Raw genomic sequence first — 25,000 nt, 5'->3', positions numbered from 1 at the left:
ATGTGTTTTATTAAATAATTTATTAATGAATGAAGATTCAGAGTGCGAGGACGTGCAGAGTGTGCCTGGCACATGAACGTAAGATTGCGGTGCGGTGGTTAGAGAGCTGGGTTTGCAGTTCTGAATTTGTAGGTTTTGAGTTCCACATGGGGCACTGCCCTTATACCCTTGAGTGAGGCACTCAACCTGAATTGCTTTAGAGCGATGCTCAGCTGTATAAACTGATTGAATGCTGGAATGCAGTTTGTGTAAGTAAATCTGAATGAGGGACTCTGCTAAGTGGCTAAGTGCTCTGTATTCTCTATCTGACTATCTGCTCCATATTGCTCTTCATAACATCTCTTGTCCTTTCTTTCTTATGAATGGACTGTTTTATATGAAGGGCGACTTCATGATTATTTCACTTTGCTTATTGCTGAATTCCTTTCGCTGTCATCAGAAAAAAAGACAGGTTTGTGAGTGTAATCATGTGTGTGTGTGTTAGTGTGTGTGTGTGTGCCTGTGCATGTATGTGCGTGTGTGTGAGTGTGTGCCTGTGCAAGTATGTGTGTGTGTGTGTGCATGCACATGAGTGAATGTGTGTGTGTGCATGTGTGTGTGCATATGTTTGTGTGTATGTGTGAGTGTGTGAATGTGTGTGTGTTTGTATGCATGTATGTATGCATATGTTTGTATGTATGTGTGTGTGTGCATATGTTTGTGTGTATGTGTGAGTGTGTGAGTGTGTGCATCGGTGTGTGCACTCACACACAAGGGAGGGAGGGGAAAGGGGTAGTAGACAGTGAAACGCTGATGGTAACATATGTATGTGAATCGCATCGCTGCACCCGAGCTGCTGAAGACTATTCGAGCAGCGCCCTCAGCGTGGTGGATGCTGTTTTCCCAGTTACCAAGCAGGAGAGTAAACAAAAATATCAGACACACACGCACACACAAATACACACGCATACACACACACGCACACATCCACATAGTCCCGTATTGCTATACTTGTGAGAACTTCCCATTGACTACATTCATTTCGTAACCTCTAACCCTAACCCCAACCACTACATTCCTAACCTTAACTTAATTGTAACCCTAACACTAACCCTAAGTCCTAACGCCAAAACAGCCTTTTGACCTTCTGGGGACCAGCAAAAGGTCCCCACAAAGCATAATTTTCCTCATCTTTCTATCCTTGTGAGGACATTTGGTCCTCACAAAGATAGTATTACACACACACACTCACACACACTGGCACACACCCGCACACACACACACACACACACACACAGATACACATGCATACACACACACAGGCACGTACAATAATGTGCTTTACATAGACTACCATCCCAATGAGTTCTTCTCTTGCTGTAATTTCTTTTCATTTACCATTATAATATCTCCAGAATGTGATGGAGCAGGGTTTGCGTGTGTGTATGCATGTGTGTGTGTATGTGTGTGCATGCATGCGTGTGCGTATGTGCGTGTGTTAGTACAGTATGTGTGAGTGCGTGCATATCTACGTGTGTGTGTGAGCGTGTGTGCGTACAGTATGTGTGTGTGAGTGTGTATGTGCTTGCGTGCGTGTGTGCGAGCATTTCTGTGAGTGCGTGTGTGTGTCAGCGAGAAGGACGAGACAGCAAAAGGGAAGCGTATGAGCATCTGTACGTTTCACTCAGAGCGAGAGAGAGAGAGAGACACTGAAAGAGAGAGAGAGAGCAAGACCATGAGAGGGAGAGACAGTGAATGAAAAAGAGAGAGAGAGCAAGAGCATGGCAGGGAAAGACGGTGAATGAGAGAGAGAGAGAGAGAGAGAGCAAAGTAGGAAAGATGAAGATCATTGGTTGCATCGCGGAGCTTTAAAAAAAGGGAAAGGGAGCGACCGAAGCCAAACTGCATCGCGTCGGAGCAGACTGCAGTCTCTCCCTCGTCCCGCGCAGCTGCAGAGCTAGCGCTCTCCTCTCCTCTCTGCTCCTCTTCTCTCCTCTCCTCTTTTCTCCCTTTCTCTCCTTTCTTCTTTCTCCTCTCCTCTTTCATACGCAGCTCTGAGCAGTCTTATCTTCAGAGAGATCCTGCCTGTGTGTGTGTGTGTGTGTGTGTGTGTGCGCGCTGAGGAGGAGCACAGCACATCCCCTTCTTCTCCGCGTTCACGCTTTTTTTAAAATCAGCGCGATGGAAGGGTAGACGGGGGCCGGGGGAGGGGGCGGACGGCCGGTCCTGTCAGCCAGCACAGTGGAGGGCATCGTGGGAAGCGGGGAGGCTCCAGACAGAACGGACGCGGGCAGGCAGAGGGAGGGGAGGGCCATGTCGAGTTTCGGCAAACTTACGGATTACTTCATCCGCCGCAAGTCCCAGGAAGACCTGCGAGGAGCCCGGAGAGAGTCCCAGAGGAGCAGCAGCTACTGCTGCACTGTGGCCGAGGCCAGGTACTGCACGCGCGTGTGTGTGTGTGTGTGTGTGTGTGTGTGTGTGTGTGTGCGAGAGTGGGTGTGTGTGTGTGTGTGTGTCTGTGTGTGTGAGAGAGAGAGTGGGTGTGTCTGTGTGTGTGTGAGAGTGTGTGTGTGAGTGCGTGTGTGCGCGAGTGTGTGTGTGTGAGTGTGTGTGTGTGAGTGTGTGTGTGTGAGAGAGAGTGGGTGTGTCTGTGTGTGTGTGTGAGAGAGAGAGAATGGGTGTGTGAGAGAGAGTGTGTGTGTGTGTGTGTGAGAGTGTGTGTGTGCGCGTGTGCTTGTGTGTGAGAGTGTGTGTGTGTGTGTGTGTGAGAGAAAGTGTGTGTCTGTGTGCATGTGTGTGTGTGTGTGTGTGTGTGAGAGAGAGAGAGAGAGAGAGTGTGTGTCTGTGTGCGTGAGTGCGTGTGTGTGTGTGTGACATTAAACTATGAAAACAAGCATATGATGTAAACGAAACAGGCGCTGTGTGCTTCTGTGGGTGCTATGGGTCAGTAGTGTAGCATAGTGCTTTGGGAACTGGGTTTGTAACACTGTGGATGCAGGTTTGACTCAATGCAGGGCACTGCTCTTGTACCCTTGAGCAAAGTACTTCTCCTGAATTACTTCAGCAAATATCCAGCTGTATAAACGCATTTTATGTGCAGCGATTTTAAGTTTCTCTGGATAAGAGCATCTGCTAAACGCTTACATATAAATGCAGTGCACCGAGCTGTTGAGAAGCTTCTGTAAAATAAACAGGTGAAGAATGTAGAGGACCAAGATAGGTGACTCACCTGTCTGAAGAAACATTAGTATTTTGGTGCACACCAGAAATGTTTCTGTTGCGGTCAAAGCTACATTATCTCAGTCCATTGCTGTGTTGTACAGTCTGTTCCCAGGTTTCCATGCAGTGGAAACTATGCCCTGAATTTACATTTTTTTCAATAAAGCAAACACTGTGCGCACCGGAAGCTTTAATTTCAATTCATGCTGCTCTCTGTCATTTTTTTCCCCTTCAAATTTGCCACAATATTTTGATGTTATGAACCCCCGAGGCTGTAAATTGAGTTCATTTTCATTTTAATTTTGAATCTGAATGCATCCAACATGCTGTCTAATCTCAGGGTGCTGATTAATTTGCTTCGGTGACCTCATCGTGAACGAAATGAATTGCCTTGCTCCGGTCATACGCTGAGAGGTCCTGTCCGAGGGCGTGTTCAATCAAAAACTAAAGCATGAATTGTAAAGCAGAAATTTGAACGCGGAATAATTAAGGGGATATTGGTGCGCCCTTGGTTCGCCCTGGTGAATGTGCGTGCGTAAGATCTTCACTGTGCCTTTCACAGACGGGAGGGCAGTGAAGTTAACGAGCTCTAATGAGTTGGAAGGACTTACCCTCAACCCCCTCCTTTGACATATCTCGGTGCTTAGTTAAATGTTACTTAGGAAACTGGGCTTAGCTTCGTGTTTTTAGAGTACGCTGCACCCAACTGGTACTCGGCAACATGCAAAAACTAGAGCAAACTGGACAGGCTCGATCAAACAGAGCATTAACGCACTGCTTTGCATGCTTTTAAGCTCAAAGCAGTCTTAAGGAACTTGTGCTGCAGGAACTTCCTGTTTCACTGGGGTATAAAAATGAGGTAACACGTAAAAAATCCATGTGTCATCACCTCAGGGAAAGACAAAGACAAAGAGAAGAAGCAAGACAAGGGGTCGCTGAATTTTACAAGTCAGAAGATATTTACAAACAAACAAATTAATTCATTTCTACTATTAGCTAAGCAATTAAGATGTTTATAAAACAGTGGTAAGGCTGCCCGCTATAGGTTTAAGTACGTCTTGCACAGTGAAGCAGATGTTCTGAGAATCAAAGAAAAAATCTGAGAACCACAACTGAAGATGAGTGCCCCTGGCTGCATGTTGCAGGTCTTCAAACCTACCGTCAGAAGCCAACTCCAAACGGTCTTTTGGAAGAATTGCCTGCATTTGAGGTAATCAACAATGAAAAGTATCTTAACCTTTTATAGGACTCTGTACAGAAAGATGGTCAAAGACCCCCCCCCCCTTCCCCCATCATACGTTTAATAATCTCATCTCAAAACACTATAGAAAACAATTCAATAGTGTCATCTTTGCACAATATAGTTTGTATGTGACCTGCAATGGATTGGCAACCTTTCCAGGGTGTATTTCTGCCTTTCACCCAATACATGCTGGGATGGGCTCCAGCCCCCCCCCCCATGACCCTGACCTGGAATATGCATATTATATAACGGATGAATGGATGGATGGGATAAAACTCAATGCCTTTTTCGTCTCTGTAGAAGGTGTAGTGTGGTATCTTAAGACGTGCATCTCTGTTGAGGCTGCTCGTTGAATTTGCTCCTTAAGCACAAACCCTCCCACAAGCAGGGCAAGTTTTCATGGGTCAGGCAAGTCACACTCCATTATATTCAGTGGAGTATTTCTCTAGAGATCAGCAGATTCGTAATTGTTTTACATGATGATGATGTTTTAGTCCCCTACAAGGACACAGAGAGACCTTGTTTTATGTCTTGAGTTACACAGCCTTGCCATGGACACGCAATGTAAAAAATCGCTAGTATCGTGAAAGTCTGAGTCGTGTAAATGTCATCGGGTGAAGAGGACAGAAAGCCAAACACTGAACCCCGAGTGATTATCTCTTGCGCTCGCTCGAGTGGAAAAGCTCCCTGGCGTACTGCGCTGATACGCGCGTCATCCCTGACTCGTTCTCACGCGCTCTTGTTCCGTCCTCTCTAATGGACTTTGCTCTTCCCCTAGCCTGGTGTGTTTGTTTTCGGTGAAATGACATCATCTCCAGCTCCTTTAATGAACTTGCCCCGTAGAAGGCCAGGCCCGTGCCATCTGTGCGCTCCTCACCTTGGCACGACTCTAAAACAATGGGCAAGGAACTTGGCTTGTAACCGAAAGGTCACAGGTTCGATTCCTGGGTAGGGCACTGCCGTCGTACCCCCGAGCAAGGTACTTAACCTGCATTGCTTCAGTATATATCCAGCTGTATAAATGGATACAATGTAAAATGCTAAGTAAAAAAAAGAAGTTGTGTAAGTCGCTCTGGATAAGAGCGTCAGCTAAATGCCTGTAATGTAATGTAAAACCACTTGCCTCGAGCATCCCTGCGTGAAAACTGGCCTCGCGGTGCGTTCCCGGGCTAACGCTAACTTCAGGGCTGCCCCCGATGTCGCCCGTGCGGCGTTATTTGCCCCCCCGGCATTTCCGAGGGCAGGGGCGAGCCAGAAACTCTCTTTGCCTCCATCAGCAAGCATCTTGAACCCACCTACATCAGCTCTCAAGCGCTCCGTAGATCAGTGTAATGCCTTTAGCGAAAAAACGGTTTTGCCCTTTTAAAGGGAAAAACTGCTAGCATAAATCGATTCCTTCCTAAATTACGACAAGGCAGAAATCCCGAGGCTAGCACTGAAACCCAGCCTCTGTAAAACGGCTGAAACCTTGGAGTTTTTTAAAATTTATTTTTAAATTCTGCCCTGCCCTTTTACTGTAAGCTCACATCAACTCTATTATCTCCGTAACGTCGCTCACCTCTCCTCCGTCACTCGACCCCGCTGATGCTGAAACCGTCATATGGGCTTACGTTTCCCCCCCTCTCAGATTACCGTTCACCCGCCTCCGTCTAAAACTCTCCGTGAACTCCAGCGCGCGCCGAACCCGACTGCCAGGGCGTTAACGCGCACTGAGAAGTCTGCTCACGTAACCCCCCTTCTCTGTCAACCACAGTGCCTTCGGAAAGTACTCAGACCCCTTCACTTTTTCCACGTTTCGTTAGGTTACAGCCTCATTGTAAAATGGATTAAATTGATTTTTTAATTCTCATCAATCTACACACGATACCCCATAATGACAAAGCAAAAACAGAAATGTTTGCAAATTTATTAAAAATAAAAAAAACTGAAATATCTGTACACGGGCTCCAGATTACTGCTCACCTCCACATTCAAACCACCACGCTCAAAGCTCTTCGTGCGCCTGATCCCTCCTGCCTGTACCCCTCTGAATTACTCTTCCCTTGCACTCCCACGTGTACCCCTAGGTCATCTACCACCACCGGCCCGTGGTCCCTAAAGTATTACATTACATTACAGGCATTTAGCAACTTACATTGTATCCAATTATACAGCTGGATATATACTGGAGCAAAGCAGGTTAAGTACCTTGCTCAATGGCACAACGGCAGTGTCCTACCGGGGAATCAAACCTGCGACCTTTAGGTTAAAAGACCAACTCCCGTCGGATAAAGCCAGATTATCCACTATAGGTGGTATGTCTCTCAGTGCCTTGGTCTTGTATGTAAACCGGATGATTGAAGATTGGAAGAGTGTCACCCGGTCTACCGAATGTTGATTTTTGCTGCAATATGCGGGTGGTAGGGTCAGAATTGGGCATAAACAGCATTAATCCATGGAGCCTTGTGTCCACGGCACAGACTGGTGGTGGTGCTGTAACGGTGTGGGGAATGTTTTCTTAACACGTTAGGCCCCTTAATATCAAGTGAGCATTGTTCGAATTCCATTTACATTACGTTACATTTATCTGGCAGACACCTTTATCCAAAGTGACGTACAATAGGCGTATACTGAAGGTCATTGGAGCAACTACAAAACACAGGTCTGATATGGTGCAATGCTCATTATGTAACAGTTATCCATAGCCATGAACACAGTAAGTCCAGTTCAAACATTAAGCATAGGCTAGGTCAGAGAGCAATGGTAAGTCAGACCAGGAGGCATGACAACAAGCTACAACATCAAGATAACGATACAAGTGCAATGTAAGCGCTGGATGGAGATTAAAATGTAACATTAAAGTGCTACAGGAACAAATTAGAAAGATGTTAAGAGCGATTGTAGATTGGGAGTGCCCTGCAGAGTAGTGATAGTTAGTCCTGGTACAGTCTGAAGAGGTGCTTCTTCAGGGAGGCAGATGGACAATGACTGAGTGGTTCGTAGAGGAAGCACATCATACTTAAGCAGTGTTGCTGACCGTGTGCATACCTTAATGGCCCAAGTCTACACTTTTTCATATGGATACGTCCCACAGGATAATGTAACAGTCACAAACAGAGCCAGCTCTAAGATTTAGGTGGCCCTAAGCAATAAGTAACCAGGGGCAACTGATGAACCAGTCGTGCAGTGGAGGGAAGGGGGGGGGGGGGGGGGGGGGGGGTGTCCGAAGCAATCAGGGACCTTGGGGGGGATCCAATAGAGCACCTTTGGGCTGAGGTGGAACGGGAGGCTCACAGCATGAATATGTGGCGGAAAAAATCTGCAGGAACTGTGTGATACTATCGAGTCAGCATGGGCTAATACCCCTAAGGGATGAATGCTTCCAGCACGTTATTGAATCCATGCTGAGTAGAAGTGAGGCTGTTCTGGAGGCAAAAGGGGCTCCTTCCCAGTACTAAATGGGTGTATCTAACATAGTGAGTAATGAGTATGAGTATGTATATACAGTATATTCCTTATTGGTATGTATATATATTTATGTGCACGGCTATGCTCTGCGATATACTAATAAAATATATTTACATTATTAGATTGTTGTTCCAAAAAGTCTGCCTACAGCTGTGTCTGTCTATAGCCGTCCAATTATATGCACAGGTCTGTTACCAGTCAAATAACTGCCATCTTTAGATTAAGTGTGACCATCAAACACTGACCAACTGACAGTCATTTTCTAGTAATCTACCCATCCCCGATTCTAATAAACTGTCGGCTTTCGATGCGATTTCAACATCCGCCGGCAATCACGTCGCAGTAGCATTACAGAAAGACTGCAGCGCGGTGCTCGCAGTTTTATGAGGTCTAAAACCTGACAGTTAAGAGCAGAAAGACTGAGGGCCATTGAGGGAGCGTGGCAGGGTTTGAGCCGTGAGCCTTTTTCTCCTCTGCGCGAAGATCCTTCATAAAAATTCACGGCCACACTTCTGTCCGCGCCCCGTCTCCTATGGAATACTTTAGACAGTTCGGTTGTGCGCGTGTCCTACTTACTGTACTGCTTAGTATGTACCGCACAGCCCGGGATGATAATGTCTGGTTCTTTGCGGTCATTCCTTTTCCTTCAGCTATAAAATGAGGTATGACAATGACACCGATTCATTTCCCCAGAAATATCGCTATAGAAATGTAACCTTGGCAGATGCTGTATAACATGGCGCATGACTCATGTTATTGGTAAAATGATGGTGCGGTAGATTTAATATTAAAGTGCTGCATGCGTAGCTTTGTCTGGAATTAGACGCGGTTCGTTGAGTTTACAGAGGGCAGAGGGGCTTCTTTGGTAAGCGCGCCGTGTGGCGTTCAGGTTGGTGAGAGCGACCGACAGGTTTGCGTTTCAGTTCATCTGTTCTGCTCGGCGTAGGCGATATAGCGGAAAAGCCCCGGGGCACTAGACTGTCATCACGACATTAGTCAAGGGCTTGCAAAGCCTTTGCGAGTCACCCGCATCGATTTTGCGCCAATAAGTCTTTTGGTCGCTCGGAGGAATTAAAACGAGTTCTGGGTGACACCGTTTTGAAATGTCTCTCGAGGGACGGGCCCCTCCCCCTCGCTCGATAGCCCGCAGTCCCGGGAACCTTGAGCGTGTGGTTATATTTTAAAACGGTAAACCCGTTAGTATGGTCGCGGGTATACCCCACACTGTGATTGGTAAAGAGACTAGCATATAATGAGATAAAATGTTATTTCTCTGGGGAAGTGTGGTGCAGCAGGAGCTACACGGTCCATGTGTTAGGCTGTTAATGAAATAAAACTTTCACCACCGAGCGGTTTTGCTTTACGAGTCAGTGAGTTTATTCCTAAAGTTCCATATTCCAGCTGTTGGTCTTTCCGCGCTTCCCTTTTCATTTTAAACCTGTATGTCCTAAGCAGGGACATAACAAAGCGCACTAAAAATAGTCTCTGCATTCAAAGCTACAAAACAAAAGGACCGTACAGCGGAAAAGACTGCGGGATATAGGGAGAGCAGGATGTGCCGCTTATTTATGCGTTAAACCTGTAGCTCTGATCAGGTGTTGGGGGGGTCACAAGGAGTAAATTATTCAAAGAAATTAGGAAATTCTCTTTGAACCAATCAATAGTCCCCTTTCATGTCCACAGAACCTTACTGGAAACACCAGGGGCAGCGCTTTATTCAGGGGCATCCGTTACTTTGTCCCAGAGTAAAATGTGCGTTTTTAATAGTTTAATGACAATATGTTAGAAAAGAGCACGATTTCACGCAGGTTCCTGAGGCACGTTCTTTTGTGATTCAGTTTTTACTGGAATTGCCGCGGTGAATGTGTGCAGTTGGAAAAAAAAGAGTTTCCACATAAAGCTCAACCAAATGAATTGTGATCTGTTTTTTTAAATCACACTGACATGCAATTTTTCAATTATCTGGTATTTTTGTGATTAATTGCTCCATTGTAAAATGTCAGCTAATTCAGACGATACCTTCATCAGTTTATTTGTCTGAAAACAGGACAGTCGCTGATGAATAGATACCAAGGTGGGCTTAATGGCTTGCAATTATACGATGCCCTTGAGAAGCACTTGGCTGCTTTATAGCTTGGAAGTGGATTGATTGTCTCTTTGTGCGAGCCTTTGGAAGGTAGACTGGGGCTCCGCGTGACGTTCTTCTTTGTGCTCTTGCAATTATCGTCCCCCGTCATAAGCAGCGGGTTAGAGACCCCATGCAAACTGTCTGCTTGCCTATGCCACTTCAGCTGATGGGGTCTGATTGCACTCGAATCAACGTGGCGCACATTCATTACGGCTCAAGCCCAGCGCGAGACGTCTTTCCTTTGAAGTGAACGGTCTGGGTGAGCTGGACCAACGGGAATCAGCTACTGAGATGTTTCCCAGAATGCAACAGGTGAACGGGGACTCGCGTCCGCGCTGACCCCCGGGTGAAAACCGTCTCTGGCATTTCCCGAGATATTTCAGCACCACGGACAGAGACGCAGACTCACCCAGACGAGAGAGCTGGAAGGGAGCGTTCGCGCCGTGCCAGGCTTCCGGAACCTTCCTTAAGTCCCAGTTCTGCGTCTGTGGGCCCTGAATAAAGCGCCGAACGGGGCTACCGCTCCAGATTACGATCCGGCGCGCTCCAGAGCCGCTTAACCTCATTACAGCCGATATGGATTTTTACATTATTATCGCCTGCTCGGGCGTATTTTACGCTCATAAAAATTTCACAAGGATATTTAGTAGGTCACTGTGACTGCTCAGAAAACAGATTAGGGCTTCCTTTATGACTCACTGGAAGCGGGTTTGTGTGGGAGGCTCAGAGAGTTTAGCAGAGCCCCGTGTCGCTGCGTTCAGAGCAGCCCGTAAACTGTACGACACCAATTCAGATGTTCTGTTTAGCAGAAGTCGCTGAGAGTCGACCGCCGTTTCGGCTCGGGCTGAGACACACACACACACACACACACACACACACGCCTCCCACCATTTTGGCTCTGGCTGAGACACACACCTCCCACCATTTTGGCTCTGGCTGAGACCCGCACCTCCAACTGGATGCAGAGCATCGGGTCTGTGGGGTTTTAGCAGCTGAATACGTGGTGCGGGGTGGCACTTCACCGCCACTCCACTGCTCTTTCCTCTCGCAGAGGAGCGGCTGTGGCTGGGACCATAAAGTCTTCCTTTTTTTTTTTTTTTTTTTCTCCCTCTGAATTTTTGGGTTGCTTAGCAACAGGTTCTGCTCTTGATTTGTGCGGTGGTGTCAGTTATGGCTGGCGCTCAAGGTGGTGCCCGAATCTGCAGAGGCGCGAGGCGTTCCTGTACGTGCTCCCGGTCTTCTGCCTCACCCGTCTGGGTCCTGTGTTTGGGGTTTTAGTTGCTGGGAGCTTGCTGGGGTGGGAGGGTATTTATTGTGATTTTGCTCATTTTAAAGGGCACTACAATAACACTTTAATCAAATTACTCTCAGCACAAGCAGTGCAATTATATGCAAGTTTGTTCTGAAATAAAGGCCACAATCATTTTCTCTTTATTAGCATAATTTCAGCTGAGCTAACTTACCTGCTATTCACACTGTTCTCAAAGTGCTGTGATGTTTGTTATATTGGATAGCAACACGGGTGCACACCCAGCCTGGGCAAAACCTCTGTGCAGCCTGTGTCTGTATGAGCACAGTCTCTGTGCAGCCTGTGTCTGTATGACCACAGTCTCTGTGCAGCCTGTGTCTGTATGAGTGTAGCTCTGTGTAGTCTGTGTCGTTATGAGGAGGGGTTCTGTGCAGCCTGTGTTTGATGCACAGTATCTCAGCCTTAACACTCTCAGCGACAGTGCCTGTTACGTAAAACAGTTCTGTTTCATTTTTTGAAATTTTTTTATTTAATTAAGTTTTATTTAGGCCATGCATTAAACTGTAAAAACACAGAGTCTAACAAATGTAAGTTATAATGATTGTTTCCTGTTTTGTCATTTGTATCTTCCACCATGTTCTGTGGCCAGTAGTAGCATGTTGTCCTTGTATGACAAATGCAACTATAAGAGCTTTGATGAGACCGGGGTTTCTGATTATAGAGGACAGGAGATGTACAGGCAGTTTCACTTTTAGCTGCAGATTCGTTTGATGTGTTTATACTTAGGCTTATTTTGGAAGTCTTTTTTAATGAGCCTTTGTTCACAGACAGACGGCTTTTAGTCACTTTGGGACTCTAAAGGGCTGTTGTGAAGCAGTGCCGATCTGAAGCTGGTTTGTGTTAGTGTGTGTTCATGTTAGTCTACAGAGGTTCAGAACCAGCTGGCTGAGGGGATACTTTTCTGGGCTGAGCTCTTGGGTTTGGAGTGCCATGAATTGTAAGGAGTTTGTTGGACTCATTTTTAGATGTTCAATAAAATTGAATGCGCTTTTTTGAATGTGAATGATAATCTCTCTCGCTCTCTCTCTGTCTCTGTCTCTCTCCCTCTCTCTACTGCTCTCTCTCTCTCTCTCTCCCTCTCTCTTCTCTCTCTGCTCTGTCTACCTCCTCCCTCTCCAAGGTCAAAGGACTTATAATTTAACAGCTGTTATGCAAATACCCACATGTAAGGCATTAACTTCTTGGTGGGAATCTAACACACACACACACACACACACACACACACACATTTTTTATCATCATAAATTCTGACCTAGCATCTATCAACACTCAGATTTATATGGACGGCAACGTTAAGTACAAATATTGATTGCTTCCAGGGCCCAATGTTGTCAGACAGAGTTGTAATTTATTACAAAAATCAGCAGCAAAAAGGGCAAAGTATGATTTATGGTATTTATCTGCATTTCTACCGTTAAGTTTTTTTTTTCTTTTTTATTCATTTTTTTCTAAATGTATAAATACACAAATATTAATATTTCGCCGTAATTTCTAAACTCTCTCTTGGGAAATCATGGTCTTCCGTTACACATTGAACCATTCATTACACATTGGACCATCCATTACGCATTGGACCATCCATTACACATTGAACCATTAATTACACATTGGACCATCCATTACACATTGAATCATCCATTGCACACTGAACCATCCATTACACATTGGGCCAATCCATTATCTATTGACACCTCAGTCAGCTGAGAAAAGCAGGTAGAATGTACATTGGAATGACTCAGAGGATTCCGTATTTCACCCAGGAAGGAGGAGTCATTTAATGCCCTCATTGATGACCTCACTGATGACCTTTCTCACTTTCCCCACCTGGGGCTGTGCACCTTTGATTGGTGGACTGGTCTCAGGGACACTGCTGTGGCCTCTTATTTCGCCCAGGCAGTCCATCTACTGCTGTTGAGTAAGACTTTGTGTGTCTTCCGCAATAGATGTGTACTCCATCTAACACTGGATACAGGCCCTGTTCCTCTAAAAGCTGTTAGGATATTAAAACCCTTTAACCGCCAGCTCAGCCGAGCTGTTTACCTTTTCTCACATCCAAATCAAAATTTTAAATTCATGCATTTGTGTATTGCTAAATATGTACGAAGGCAATAAGTAAATAAATAAAAACCATGATTAACAAATAAATGCAGAAATACATTTTGAAAACTATGTTTGGATGTGAGAAAAACTCAGTTGAGCTGCCAGTTAAAGACCTTGTATAATAACTTTTTTCTTGCATTTAGTGTTAATTTAGGCTAAAGATAAACATTTGTATTTATTTTTTCTAATTTATAAACAGCAAGATTATAAAAATTTATGTGAACGCCAACATGAGAGTTGGAGGTCTGAAACAGGAAGTGTCGGAAACAGGAAGGCACTGCTCCCTCCAGAGGTAGTGACCTAACGAAAAAGAAACTTCAAAAAACAACGAATTTGGGACGCACTTTGAAGGCAATATGACGCTGGTTGACGTCACAGAAAAGCAATGGATCCCTATCAAGTTGGACATACATGTGTGTGTATATATGTTAGCATACATATTTAGTAAAATCAAACAAATAAAATGTGCCTTTGCATGCTGGGGAAATCTTTAAGTCACAGATGTGAAATCAGGTAACCACATATCAAGTCATAAATGACGAGCTCCCACATTACACTTTTCATGGTACCTTTAAGATGGCAAATACTTTTCTCTCAAATGCTGCTTTCCACTTAGTCCTTGCAGGTTTATTTTTCGTGTTCCTCTTCTATACTAAAATGTGAGAAAACAACAATGGGTCTAACAGCCCTTGTCGCTGGTGTATGTGCATCGATTCCAGGATTTGTAAAAGCGAAGTAAAACGCGTATTAAATGTGAAGTGTTGGCAGCAAAGCTTGGCCGAACAGAAACGGTGACTCTCCCCTCCGGACACACGCGGTATTTGAGAAGAATGACGGTGCTGATTTCCTGAGATCGAGCGTCTCGCAAGGCCAGCTGGCCAGGTTTCCCCTGCCGCGGCTTCTGCGGTCTTTTTCTACAGTATTGACTGAGAGCGATTTGATGAAAACACCTCTCTGCGCACTACGCATTGACCCGTTAACGGTTTAGGAGGCAAGGCACGGTGAGTGGAAAGGCGCTAGGTGAAAGAAAGGGCTCGTTTTGTCTGAAAATCTCCGGAGTAGCCATCGTGTTTCCTGCTGACTTTAGCAGATTTTCCTGGCTAAAGCATTTGGGTTGTTTCACTAAAAAAGACTGAGTGATTATTAAGAGGACCTTGACGTTTAGAGGAACCTTGACATTTTGCTGTGTGTGTTTTTTTTTTTTTTTTTTGGCAACAACTAGCAGATAGAGTAATGCAGCAGAAAGGGTTTAGTTTGCCAGTCAATATTGAGAAAAAGTAAAGATGGCAAACAAGGAGGAGGCCAAGGTACTCTTAATGGTGAAGTTAAATGATTATTTAAACATGGAAAGATAAATTAAAACGTGCTGGACCTATGCTATTCGTTGTGGCCTCAAACAGCCTTCATCAGGGTTCCAAAAACATAAGGAGCACAATATTATGAAGTGAAGTGAATATGTATAATAGACGCTGGCTAAGAGCATCTATTAAATGCCTGTAATGCATTGGAATTATAGGACAAAATGGATCCAGGCATTTTATGTAATGGGTCCTGTGGGACATGTACAGTTAAATGAAAAAGTTTGGAACAGTAAACACATTTTTGTTGTTTTGTCTCTGTACTCCATTAGATCAATATTGGGTGATCTGTGTAGGAATTAGAGCCGTTTTCATACACATTTCCCCCATTTTAGGGAAGCTAAAGTAATGGGACAATTTGGCTGCTCAGCTGTTTCTTGTGCGTCTTTGCATCATTATGTCATGCACAGGAAAGCTAACAAAAGGTCTGGAGTTGATTCTAGATGGAGAATTTATGTTTGTATTTGTCGCTGTTCAGACCAAATTTCAGTGAGGACAACTCATGTATTTAGATTATGGGGCGATATGGCTCAGGAGGTAAGAACGATTGTTGGGCAGTCAGAGGTTTGCCGGTTCAAACCCTGGCCTGGGCGTGTCAAAGTGTCATTGAGCAAGACACCTAACCCCTAACTGCTCTGGCGAATGAGAAGCATCAATTGTAAAGCGCTTTGGATAAAAGCGCTATATAAATGCAGTCCATTTACCATTAAGTACATTAATGAATATGCTATGTAATTATTTTGGTTTGGCGCTGAATTGATCTGCTTTAGCTACATCTGTGCACTGAATAGAAAGGGCTGGAATTCCTGCAGAACTTTAAGGTCATATCGATTGCATTATTTCCAATACAATGTGCTGGAGTACAGAGCCAAAATGACTAATAATTGTGTCACTGTTCCAATACTTTTGTGTTTTACTGTACATAGATGAAAACTATGTTTTTTTTGTAGTTGTTGATAAAAATTCTTACCCTTTGTGGAACACAATCATATTTTTGGGTCACTCATGTATAATTTTAAAGTCCCTGATCTGATTGGTTGATTATTTCTCTGCCAAACGCATAGGTCCTTGGAAAAGAAGCTTCAGAGACCCCTCCTGGCCAAGTCTCGCACCCTTCCCAGCATCCCTCAGTCCCCCATGGCCAATAGGATGAATCGCTCGGACCTGGTGGATGGCAGTCAAGCGCACGCCCCTTTTCGATTCAAACCCCCTCTTGGCACCGGTCTCCCTGCGCTGCCCCCAACAGGTAAGGAGGGCTAATAACATAAACTATAACCAGGTTTCCAGTCACCTGTATGCATGTCATTCTATCGTGTTTTCAGTAGCACAATAGTAAAGATTACAGCCAATCACAGCACACAATGAAAAGCACACAGCATGCATGTGTTGGTTTATACCGTGCGCTTTTGAGAGGGCTATTTTTACCATTTGTCCTTCAGTTTAATGGCTCTCACCCACCGCTCGATCTGCTACTGGTCCTGGGACATCGTTTCTGACACCGCCTACACCCGTTACTCTCGCTTCACTTTTTCGGCGATAAAAGAGGGCAGCTGCTCTCCCTGTCGTATGAGTGCTACTCGCTCACATAGAACTGAGCAAGGTAACCATAAGGCTCAAAATGACACTTCCTTTACAGAGAATTGTGTATTTCTCACACAGTGTAAACGATGTAAGTTTATTAGCTAGCTTGAAGTGAGGTGTAAATATATTAACTAGTGTGAAGTGCTGATATTGAGGACAGTGAAACTGGCATTGTATAACTAACACACAAATCCCATTGGGATTACTGCTGGCCATTGGCTTCCCTGCTGAGGCAATTGATCATATGCAAGCGTTCCTGTAGCTTCATTAGGAAAGTAGAGCGGGACAAGCTGCCCTCCTTTCATTATTCAGACCATAGAGCCCATCCATGCACTAGAACAGTGCCTTAACAGATACCAGACTGCGGGGTTCACCCGTACACTGATACAGTGCCTTAACAGAGACCAGACTGTGGGGTTCACCCTTACTCTGATACAGGGCCTTGACAGAGACCAGTCTGTGGGATTCACTCTTATACTGACACAGTGTGTTAACAGGATGCACCACCAGCGACCCCATTTTCTCTGATTTCCTCCTGCTCACATGTAAATGATTAGATGTCAGTCAGAGCTTTAGCCGGCACATGCCATTTCATTTTGGTTTACAAGGTCAGGCAGTCAAGTTGTCTAGATTGATTGCTTGATGCAAGGTACTGACAGCTGACTGAGCTGCTAAATTTGAGGACTAGATTTGAGCAAGCTAGCCAGCTTACTTCAGTACGCTATGGTCCAATTCATTTCTTGCCACTGCAGCTGCTCATATTTAAGAATGAAATGAATGACAGAAACCGCTGAGTGACTAATCTCCAGTGGCATAAGGGACACATTAAACACACTAAGCACCTGTAAGTGTAGCCTTTATAGGCAAACCTGCTGTTCTCCTGCCTGCTCTCTATGCAAACCTCACATGCCACCAGCTGGGGAATTACAGACGGTTCTTAGTGATATCTGCCAGCTGGCTTGAAATGCTGTGCTTACTGTGCTGAAATGATGTGCTGCCTGTGCTGAAATGCTTTGCTCCCTGTGCTGAAATGCTGTGCTTACTGTGCTGAAATGCTGTGCTGCCTGTGCTGAAATGCTTTGCTCCCTGTGCGGAAATGCTGTGCTGTCAGTGCTGAAATGCTGTGCTGCCTGTGCTGAAATGCTGTGCTGTCTGTGCTGAAATGCTGTGCTGTCTGTGCTGAAGTGTTGTGCTCACTGTGCTGAAATACTGTGCTGCCTGTGCTGAAATGTTTTGCTGCCTGTGCTGAAATGCTGTGCTGCCTGTGCTGAAATGCTGTGCTGCCTGTGCTGAAATGTTTTGCTGCCTGTACTGAAATGCTGTGTAATTTGTGTCAGACATATGCTCAGTCTCTCAGCCTTTCGAGGTGTCCATTTTCACACTCTGAAATTCCCCTCAGGCTTTGATATCAGATTCGTACAGCGTTGCCAAGAAAAGAAAAATGCTCACTGCCTTGATGAAATCCACTATGAGCCACAGTATATTTTTAATGGCCTGTTTTTCCAAGCAGAACAAATAGCAGATTTGAGATCCAGAGTTTATCTTTTCAGTTAATGAATCTGTTTGGCTGATGCTGTTAAGATGCTGTTTGGCTGACGCTGGTGATAGGGAATATTTTCTAAAGAAACTAGGGTGAGGGTATTTTAATATGCAACGTGTTCTCTATTTTTAAGGTAGTAAATGTATAATTTACATCAGATTTAGAGGATTTTATATCTGATTTACAGATCTTTGAATAAATTGGTTTAATACCCAACTAGGTGAAATTATCCAAGGTTATTGCAAAAATATGTGCATATTTTAAGGCTCTGTGCCTTGCTTGGAACATGTACTCACCAGAAATGCAACAGCAAGTCTGTTTCCTGTAGCGCTCCATTATTACATTAAATTTATTTAGCAGATACGTTTATTCAAAGCGTTGTACAAAAGTGCATATCATGATCATTGGAACAACTACGAAACACTCGATAAGGTACAATACTCATTTTGTACAGTTATTCATAGCCAAGAACACAGTCCAGTTCACACAGTGAACATTATTCTGACCTAAGCTATGCTATGTCGAACTAGGGGGAAGTACAAGCTACAACATTAGGACGATAATACAATACATCATGCGGCTGACCAATGAGAAGCTATGTTGTTTACTCGAGCTCAGAAATGAATCCAATCATAAACTTGCTTTCTGAGAGGAAATGGATGTTCCAGGGCCCCGCTCCTTGATCTGCTGCTCCGACGGCATTTTCCCACTTTCCTCATCAGAAATGGCAGCCATGGATCAGCTGTCTGCTATAGTACTACCCACGGATTGCAACTAACCCTGACTAACACTGCCATGTCCCGACTAACCTTACCATGTCATGACTAACCCTGCCATGTCATGACTAACCCTGCCATGTCATGACTAACCCTGCCATGTCATGACTACCCCTGACATGTCATGACTAACCCTGCCATGTCCTCACTAACACTGTCATGTCATGACTAACCTTGCATAACTATGCATAACATGGGGGTCAGGTCAGGCTGGGATAGGTATATGAACTATGGGTGTGGACTACCTGAATGGACTACTTGGGATGAGGAGGGTTCTGCAACTGTCAATAGGGGGTGAATGAGACTTTAATATCTGTTGTGTTGGGATGTCCCACTCTCTGGTTGAACAGTGCGATGTAATGTCAGACAGACCCCCATTGGCTGAGAGTATCTGCCCCCGTATATGGGACAGATCTTCTGGGGGAAGAAAAAGACCAATCGTTGGGATACCATGGCAACATGAGGGACCGCCTCTACCAGCCTTACTCACATGGCTGAATGTTCATTAGCTCCCCCTGGAGACCAAGGATAGGTTTGCGATCTGTTCGCATGATAGAAAATCAGCGTCCTGGTTGAATATTTGGTGTCGGATACAGAAGACCGTCCAGACCCTACTTTTCCACCGGGGGGCGCTGTTTTTCAGCGGGGACTCACCGGCCTTGACGTGAGACTGACGGGACGGGTCCGCGCCGCCCTTGGGCTCGGCCCCCGCCTGTGGCGGGGAAGCCGGTGGTGATCGGCGGCAGTGAGCCGCGGGGCACTAGGACCGGGCGTCCTCGGGCGGGGTCAGACCGCGGCCTGCTGGATACGCTCCAGGCCCATCAGAGCCGCTCAGCGAGGGGGGGGGGGGGGGGCAGAGGAGGAGGGCTCAGAGCTGAGGCCAGGAAGCGCTCGGATTGAGTGAAACCCCCCCCCCCCCCCCCTTGAGCCGGCCTGCGGCTCGCCGATGTCCTTTGGCGGGCGACATCATTTACGGATTTCACCGCTGGCCGCGGTCCTTCCGGGCGATCTGCGGCCTCGCCTCCAGAGCCGGGCGGAGGCACTCCGTCCTCCGTAATCACGATTTGACCTCCCCGAGGCGTGACGGGGCCAATTACGAGCTGTGTACACGCTCTTTGGTGGACGTGCCTGTCGCCAAAACGTCACCCATGCGTCCTAAGCGGAGGTCTACCATCGCCCTCCGTTAAACGGCACGGGTTGAAGGTTCGGCGAAAGGCAATGCTGCGTCCCATAGAAGAGCGTAATGCGTGCTCATGGCTTCTAGCTTCTGAGATGTCTCCGAAGCACCAGCTGCTGGTACACATTCAGCATGTCTGATTTAGTCAGGGAAATGGCGAGCATCGTTGTGCTGAATGGCCTGTTCTCGACATTGTTATGTTATATATAAATATAATATTATATTTCTTTATATATATGTATATATATGGTTTTCCACATATTTTTGGAAGCAGCTGGTCAGTTCAGATGATGGGGTACAGCTCTAAATGTACAGCTGGAAGCTCACGGTGCCTGCAGACTTGTGCAGAACTACGTAACTGGGCCAGGGGTGCAGCCCGATGTTCCTTGCGAGCATTCGACAGCCTGCGGGACTGCAGTTCTGCCTCCACGTCCTTCTGCGGCACTGAGGGGAAGGGGAAGGGGAAGGGGAGGGAAGAAGGGGGGGGCAGGATTGGATCTGCAGAACCCAGGCAGGGCTGAGGGGTCACTGCAGTATCCCCCAACTCTGCCAAAAAATACGGAGTGCTTATTCCGCATTGCTCTCTCAGCCTGCGTCAGCCTGACAGGAACGAAGGCCAGTCTGTTCCTAAGAGATTCGGGACCCCTGCCTGAGCAGACATACAGGAGCACATTGCACACACGCCCCTCCACCTCCCCCCCCCCCGAATTTCTGGAGATACACATAAGCTATATGCAACTTGATCACAAAGAACCTGAAAATCCGTGAAATTAATTCCTGGCTAGGCCACTGGACCGAAGCTTGTTGTGGAGCTATCAGTTCCCTGATAAGACCACATGCCGTACTGCTGTACAAACACTCAGGAGAAGGGCCCCGTTCATCCCGCTTCAAAGTTAGCCTCAAAGTAAAAACTCTGCCTCTCCAAATATACCACATTCAGGGCTGAGTGCTTTGACTGAGCTGTCTGTGACTGTGACATCATAGAAGCTGGCTGCTCATTCCGTTCAGAGGGGGCCAATCACGCGCTACGCATGCAAATGAAGTGGCTCGGAAAGAGCTGCCCAGTCACCAGCTCACAGGGAAGAGTGGACATTCTTTTCCATATACTCTAATGACACTGCTTTTGTTTGAAGTAAATTACACTTAGTCTGAACTCTGGAATAGTCTGAAACTGGCTAGACTCTGAGGGTATTTGTAATTCATTATTCACCATATCTGTTTGGCAGTTTGTGGCTTTATGTGGTGCCTCTCAGCATCTCCACCATTTATCTCTCTACTGCACTGCAAGGGCTGAGATATCAAAGTCATGCTTTTAAAATATGCATGAAAAACAAACAAGAACTATGATATCGAGCCTGTTTTGTTTTGTAAAATGGCTTGTACCCGGAAAGCAACAACATTCTGATAAATGAATCAGCATCCAGGCGTTCACTTACTAGAAGTGATGGAGAAGTGATCCCCATTACAGGTCAGACCCCCAGTTCTAATTCTTAACAAATGATATAATTATCATCAAAAGGATTTTTTTAGTTTTTCTTTTTGTAAATATGGGAAAAGTAGGGATATATATACAGCCTGTGGCCTAATGAACACTTTGAATGGGAGGAGAGCTGCTTGATGTGGGTGCATCTGATACCTCACTGGTGGAGGTTCCGGGGGGCGGAGCCACACAGAGGCTTTCTGCCTGAACAGCCCCTCCTACTGCTGATACTGCAGAGAACACGACCAAAGATAATTAACCGCAAGGAGAAACCTGGATATGAGTGATGTGTAAAGCATCGACCGGAGAGTTCCTCCTGTGTAAGAGCGCCGGTTTAGCCCTGCTCACTTCCTGAATGTGGGACGAGGGGATCTCGCTTCAGGACTGATACACGGCACTGCACCTATCTGTGAACTGCCCCCACCCCCCCACCCCCCACCCAGTGCTTTGTACCCTAGGAAGGGACATCCAGAGCCGTTTTCTCACCCGAAATTCAGCGGTCCCTCAGCAAGACGTCGATAGGATCTCGTCAGTCAATTATCACATTTCCCCTTCCCTGTAATCTACACGAATTGGCTCTAATTAAGTCCAAACGATGACTGACACCATGTTCCCACGCGGCCACGGGCTGCTTTCAGTGCACAGAACCACAGACACGAAGCAGGCAGTTTTATAGTGTTTGACAATGACTCTTTTTTGAGGCAATGGGAAGTGATCATAAAAATTGAAATGCATTGCCTGCAAAAAATTGTTAAATAAGACTAAACATAGCAGTGGAACAGTTTCAGCGGTGTGAACTTTTTACAAACGAAAGGCTAAAACAAATTAATTGGAATGAGATAGAAATGCATGGTTTTGTGTTTAAATTTGAGCATGATCGGTTGTTTAATAGTCTCATTTTTCAATCTTTCGTGGTGTTTAGTGTGAACTTGAAGAGATGCGTTTTTCTGCATCAATGGAGTTGGCTTGGAAAAGGCAAATCTTTTTTCCATCTGTGCAATATTCAGAACAAACTTTTAATAATCTCGGTCCCAGAACTACCTGAGTGGAGTCCCTTGTTTGTGTGCCAATTATTTGTAAGGAACTAATTAATTAAGTAATTAATTAAGTAATTTGTAATCCTGAAATCCAGTGGCAGTGTTGTCTAGTTTTATGGTTGAGCCTGATCCTGGCTCCTTAGAAGCCCCAAGTAGAGTGGCCCTTTGCTCTGAAAATGCTTGATAGTGCTTTTGACTGCTCCCATACTTTTTTTAAACCTTTGGGAAATTTCTGTGACTGACAGCATTAGGGTATGCAGTGTCGATAAGAATGCATTTTTATCTGAGGTCATTTTCCTAAAGAACAAATAAAACATAAGAAACATATCTCTCTGTGCCGTCTGTTGACTCTCCTGTGACCATCTTTACTTACGTGCAAGTCAGCACTCTGTGGAAAGTCTTTTGGAAATATTCCCAACATTTCTGTCACACATTTTCTGACAGAGCATACACCCCACGTTTTTTGACAGTAAATACTGGTCCATTGTTGCTTATTGTGCCCGTGTGGATTCGTTGTAAACTTTCCAAATGAAATGGACTGCACTGTTGCACCCCGTCACTCAAATACTTTATTTTGTGTTTGACATTCTGTCCGTGAAACATTCCTTCCTGTTACCCGGTATAGCCAATGGTTATGCCAACGGCGCAGCGTTTGATGCGACTGACCGCGATGTTCTCACGGATCAGCCTTTCCGGAACAGCTCTTAGCTGTTCTAGAACATACATTACAGGGAGGACATTTTGTGTTAACCTTGGAGATCATGTGTCAAGGAGATGTGATTTACGTTTTGGTGTTGCCCATGGAAGCCATCTTGGTCCCCTGCTTTCTTCATTGTATATGCTCCCCTTGGGGGATATAGAACACAATGTCGATTTCCACAGCTATGCAGATGATACACAGCTGTACCTTTCGGTCGAGCCGGACGACCCCAGTGTCTCACGCTCCTTAACTAACCGCCTGGGCTGCAGTCAGCGAATGCGTTGGATCCTCCATGTCCGGTTTTGTTTTTTTCTCTCCTTGTTTTGTCAAATTCAAATAGGTTGCAGGTTTAAAAAAAAATTTTTTTTACATTGCTATTTATCTTCTTGCAAATTATACATTAGCAGCTGAATATTTACTGGGGGCCTAGTGGAGATTGTTGACTTACAGTCATTACTGTCACTCAGAAGCTTGTTCATTCACTGATAAAATTCACCAGTTGTGGTCAGGGGGCTTTTTCCACACAAATGATGTAGCAGTTTTTTTATATCCATGCAGTAACGCTGCAGGCACGTCAGATGGATGCCCTCCCTCACCTTTCATGCCCTCGCTGGTCACCTTCACCCAGCGGAGAAGGCGGTTTAGTTTCCATTTTTAGGCCTGGTCCTATCCCGTCTCCTTTCCAGATGAAAAGATTCAAGTCTATGGCTTACTTTTGTTGCGTGGCAACCATGGCCTCCATGTGACATTTCTGTCGGAGTGAAAGTCGCTGATTTCGCAACCCCGCTATTTTTGAAGCGAAAGGGCTCATTTCCACCCCAGGTGTTCACTGCAACTTCCTTTTCTTTTTCCTGCTTTTTTAAAAAAACTCATGGAGAAGTCATGTGACTCTTTCTGCTTTGATTAAGAAACTGACGTGACCTCTACGGGGACAGTATCAAAGCGTTTTGTTCATCTCGACACCATGCCATTATTTTTATGATTGTGCAGATGCAGCAATGTAAACATGTGCATTATAAGCACAATAATGTAAATCTGTGCATTATAAACACAGTAATGTAAACATGTGCATTATAAGCACAATAATGTAAATCTGTGCATTATAAACACAGTAATGTAAACGTGTGCATTATAAACACAGTAATGTAAACGTGTGCATTATAAACACAGTAATGTACACATGTGCATTATAAACACAGTAATGAGTACAAGTTCCCTTTTCATTGAGTGGGTCTACATCTTGGGAACCCCTGGCTGCTACTCTGGTCTCTCCGGTGTCCACATCCCCAAAACCCTTCCCTTCTTGGACTCAGCTCCTCCTCTCCTACGCCATCTCTCTTTCATGCTCCATTGCTCCGTGATTTAACTTTTATTTCTCACAATCCCTCTCTACCCTCCTCACTGCTTGTGACCCCTCTGCACCCATTTCTCTTATTTTCGTGCCCTTCCTTTCTCTGACTCTCATGCCTCTGTTCTCCTCTCATCCTGTTCACAACCCTGCAGAATTTCTCCTTATTCCTCTCCCTCTCTGTCTTTCAAGTTCAAAGTGGGGGGTGGGGGCAATCCCAGCATGCAGTGGGCGAGAGGCAGGAGTACACTCTGGACAGGTCGACAATCCATCTCATTGCCTACACACAATCCACTCACACATTCATACTACTAGGCAAAATTTGAGTCTGTCTGTCAAAAATAAGCCTGATTTTGGGCTGTGGGAGGAAACCAGAGTACCTGACACAAACCCACACGGACACAGGGAACTCTAGTTGTGAGGTCACTGCACCACTGTGCCACCTGAACCAAGTTTATAAAAATTATAATAAAACTGCATAATATGGAATCAAAATGTAGAACATTGCCTGTCAATGTTGACATCTGCCACTTGATATTTTTATAGCACAATAGATAGTAGCCTAGCTAATCTATATA

The 25,000-nt window shown here is 45.4% G+C and overlaps 1 protein-coding gene across 1 annotated transcript in view; it reads left to right on the top strand.

The window, feature by feature from the left end:
* Positions 1–1,691: 1,691 nt before the first annotated feature.
* LOC118217113 (ankyrin repeat and fibronectin type-III domain-containing protein 1-like) overlaps positions 1,692–25,000 on the top strand; it is a 140,074-nt gene continuing 116,765 nt past the window's right edge. The window contains exons 1-2 of the mRNA XM_035398922.1: positions 1,692–2,414; positions 15,848–16,029. Coding sequence (XP_035254813.1) covers positions 2,293–2,414; positions 15,848–16,029 — 304 coding nt within the window. The 5' untranslated portion in view covers positions 1,692–2,292. The remainder of the gene's footprint in view (positions 2,415–15,847; positions 16,030–25,000) is intronic.

The sequence above is a fragment of the Anguilla anguilla genome, chromosome 17 (genome assembly GCF_013347855.1).
Source record: "Anguilla anguilla isolate fAngAng1 chromosome 17, fAngAng1.pri, whole genome shotgun sequence".
Classification (NCBI taxonomy): Eukaryota; Metazoa; Chordata; class Actinopteri; order Anguilliformes; family Anguillidae; genus Anguilla; species Anguilla anguilla.
Note: the sequence above shows the minus strand (reverse complement) of the source record. Positions and strands in the feature narration are given on the sequence as shown.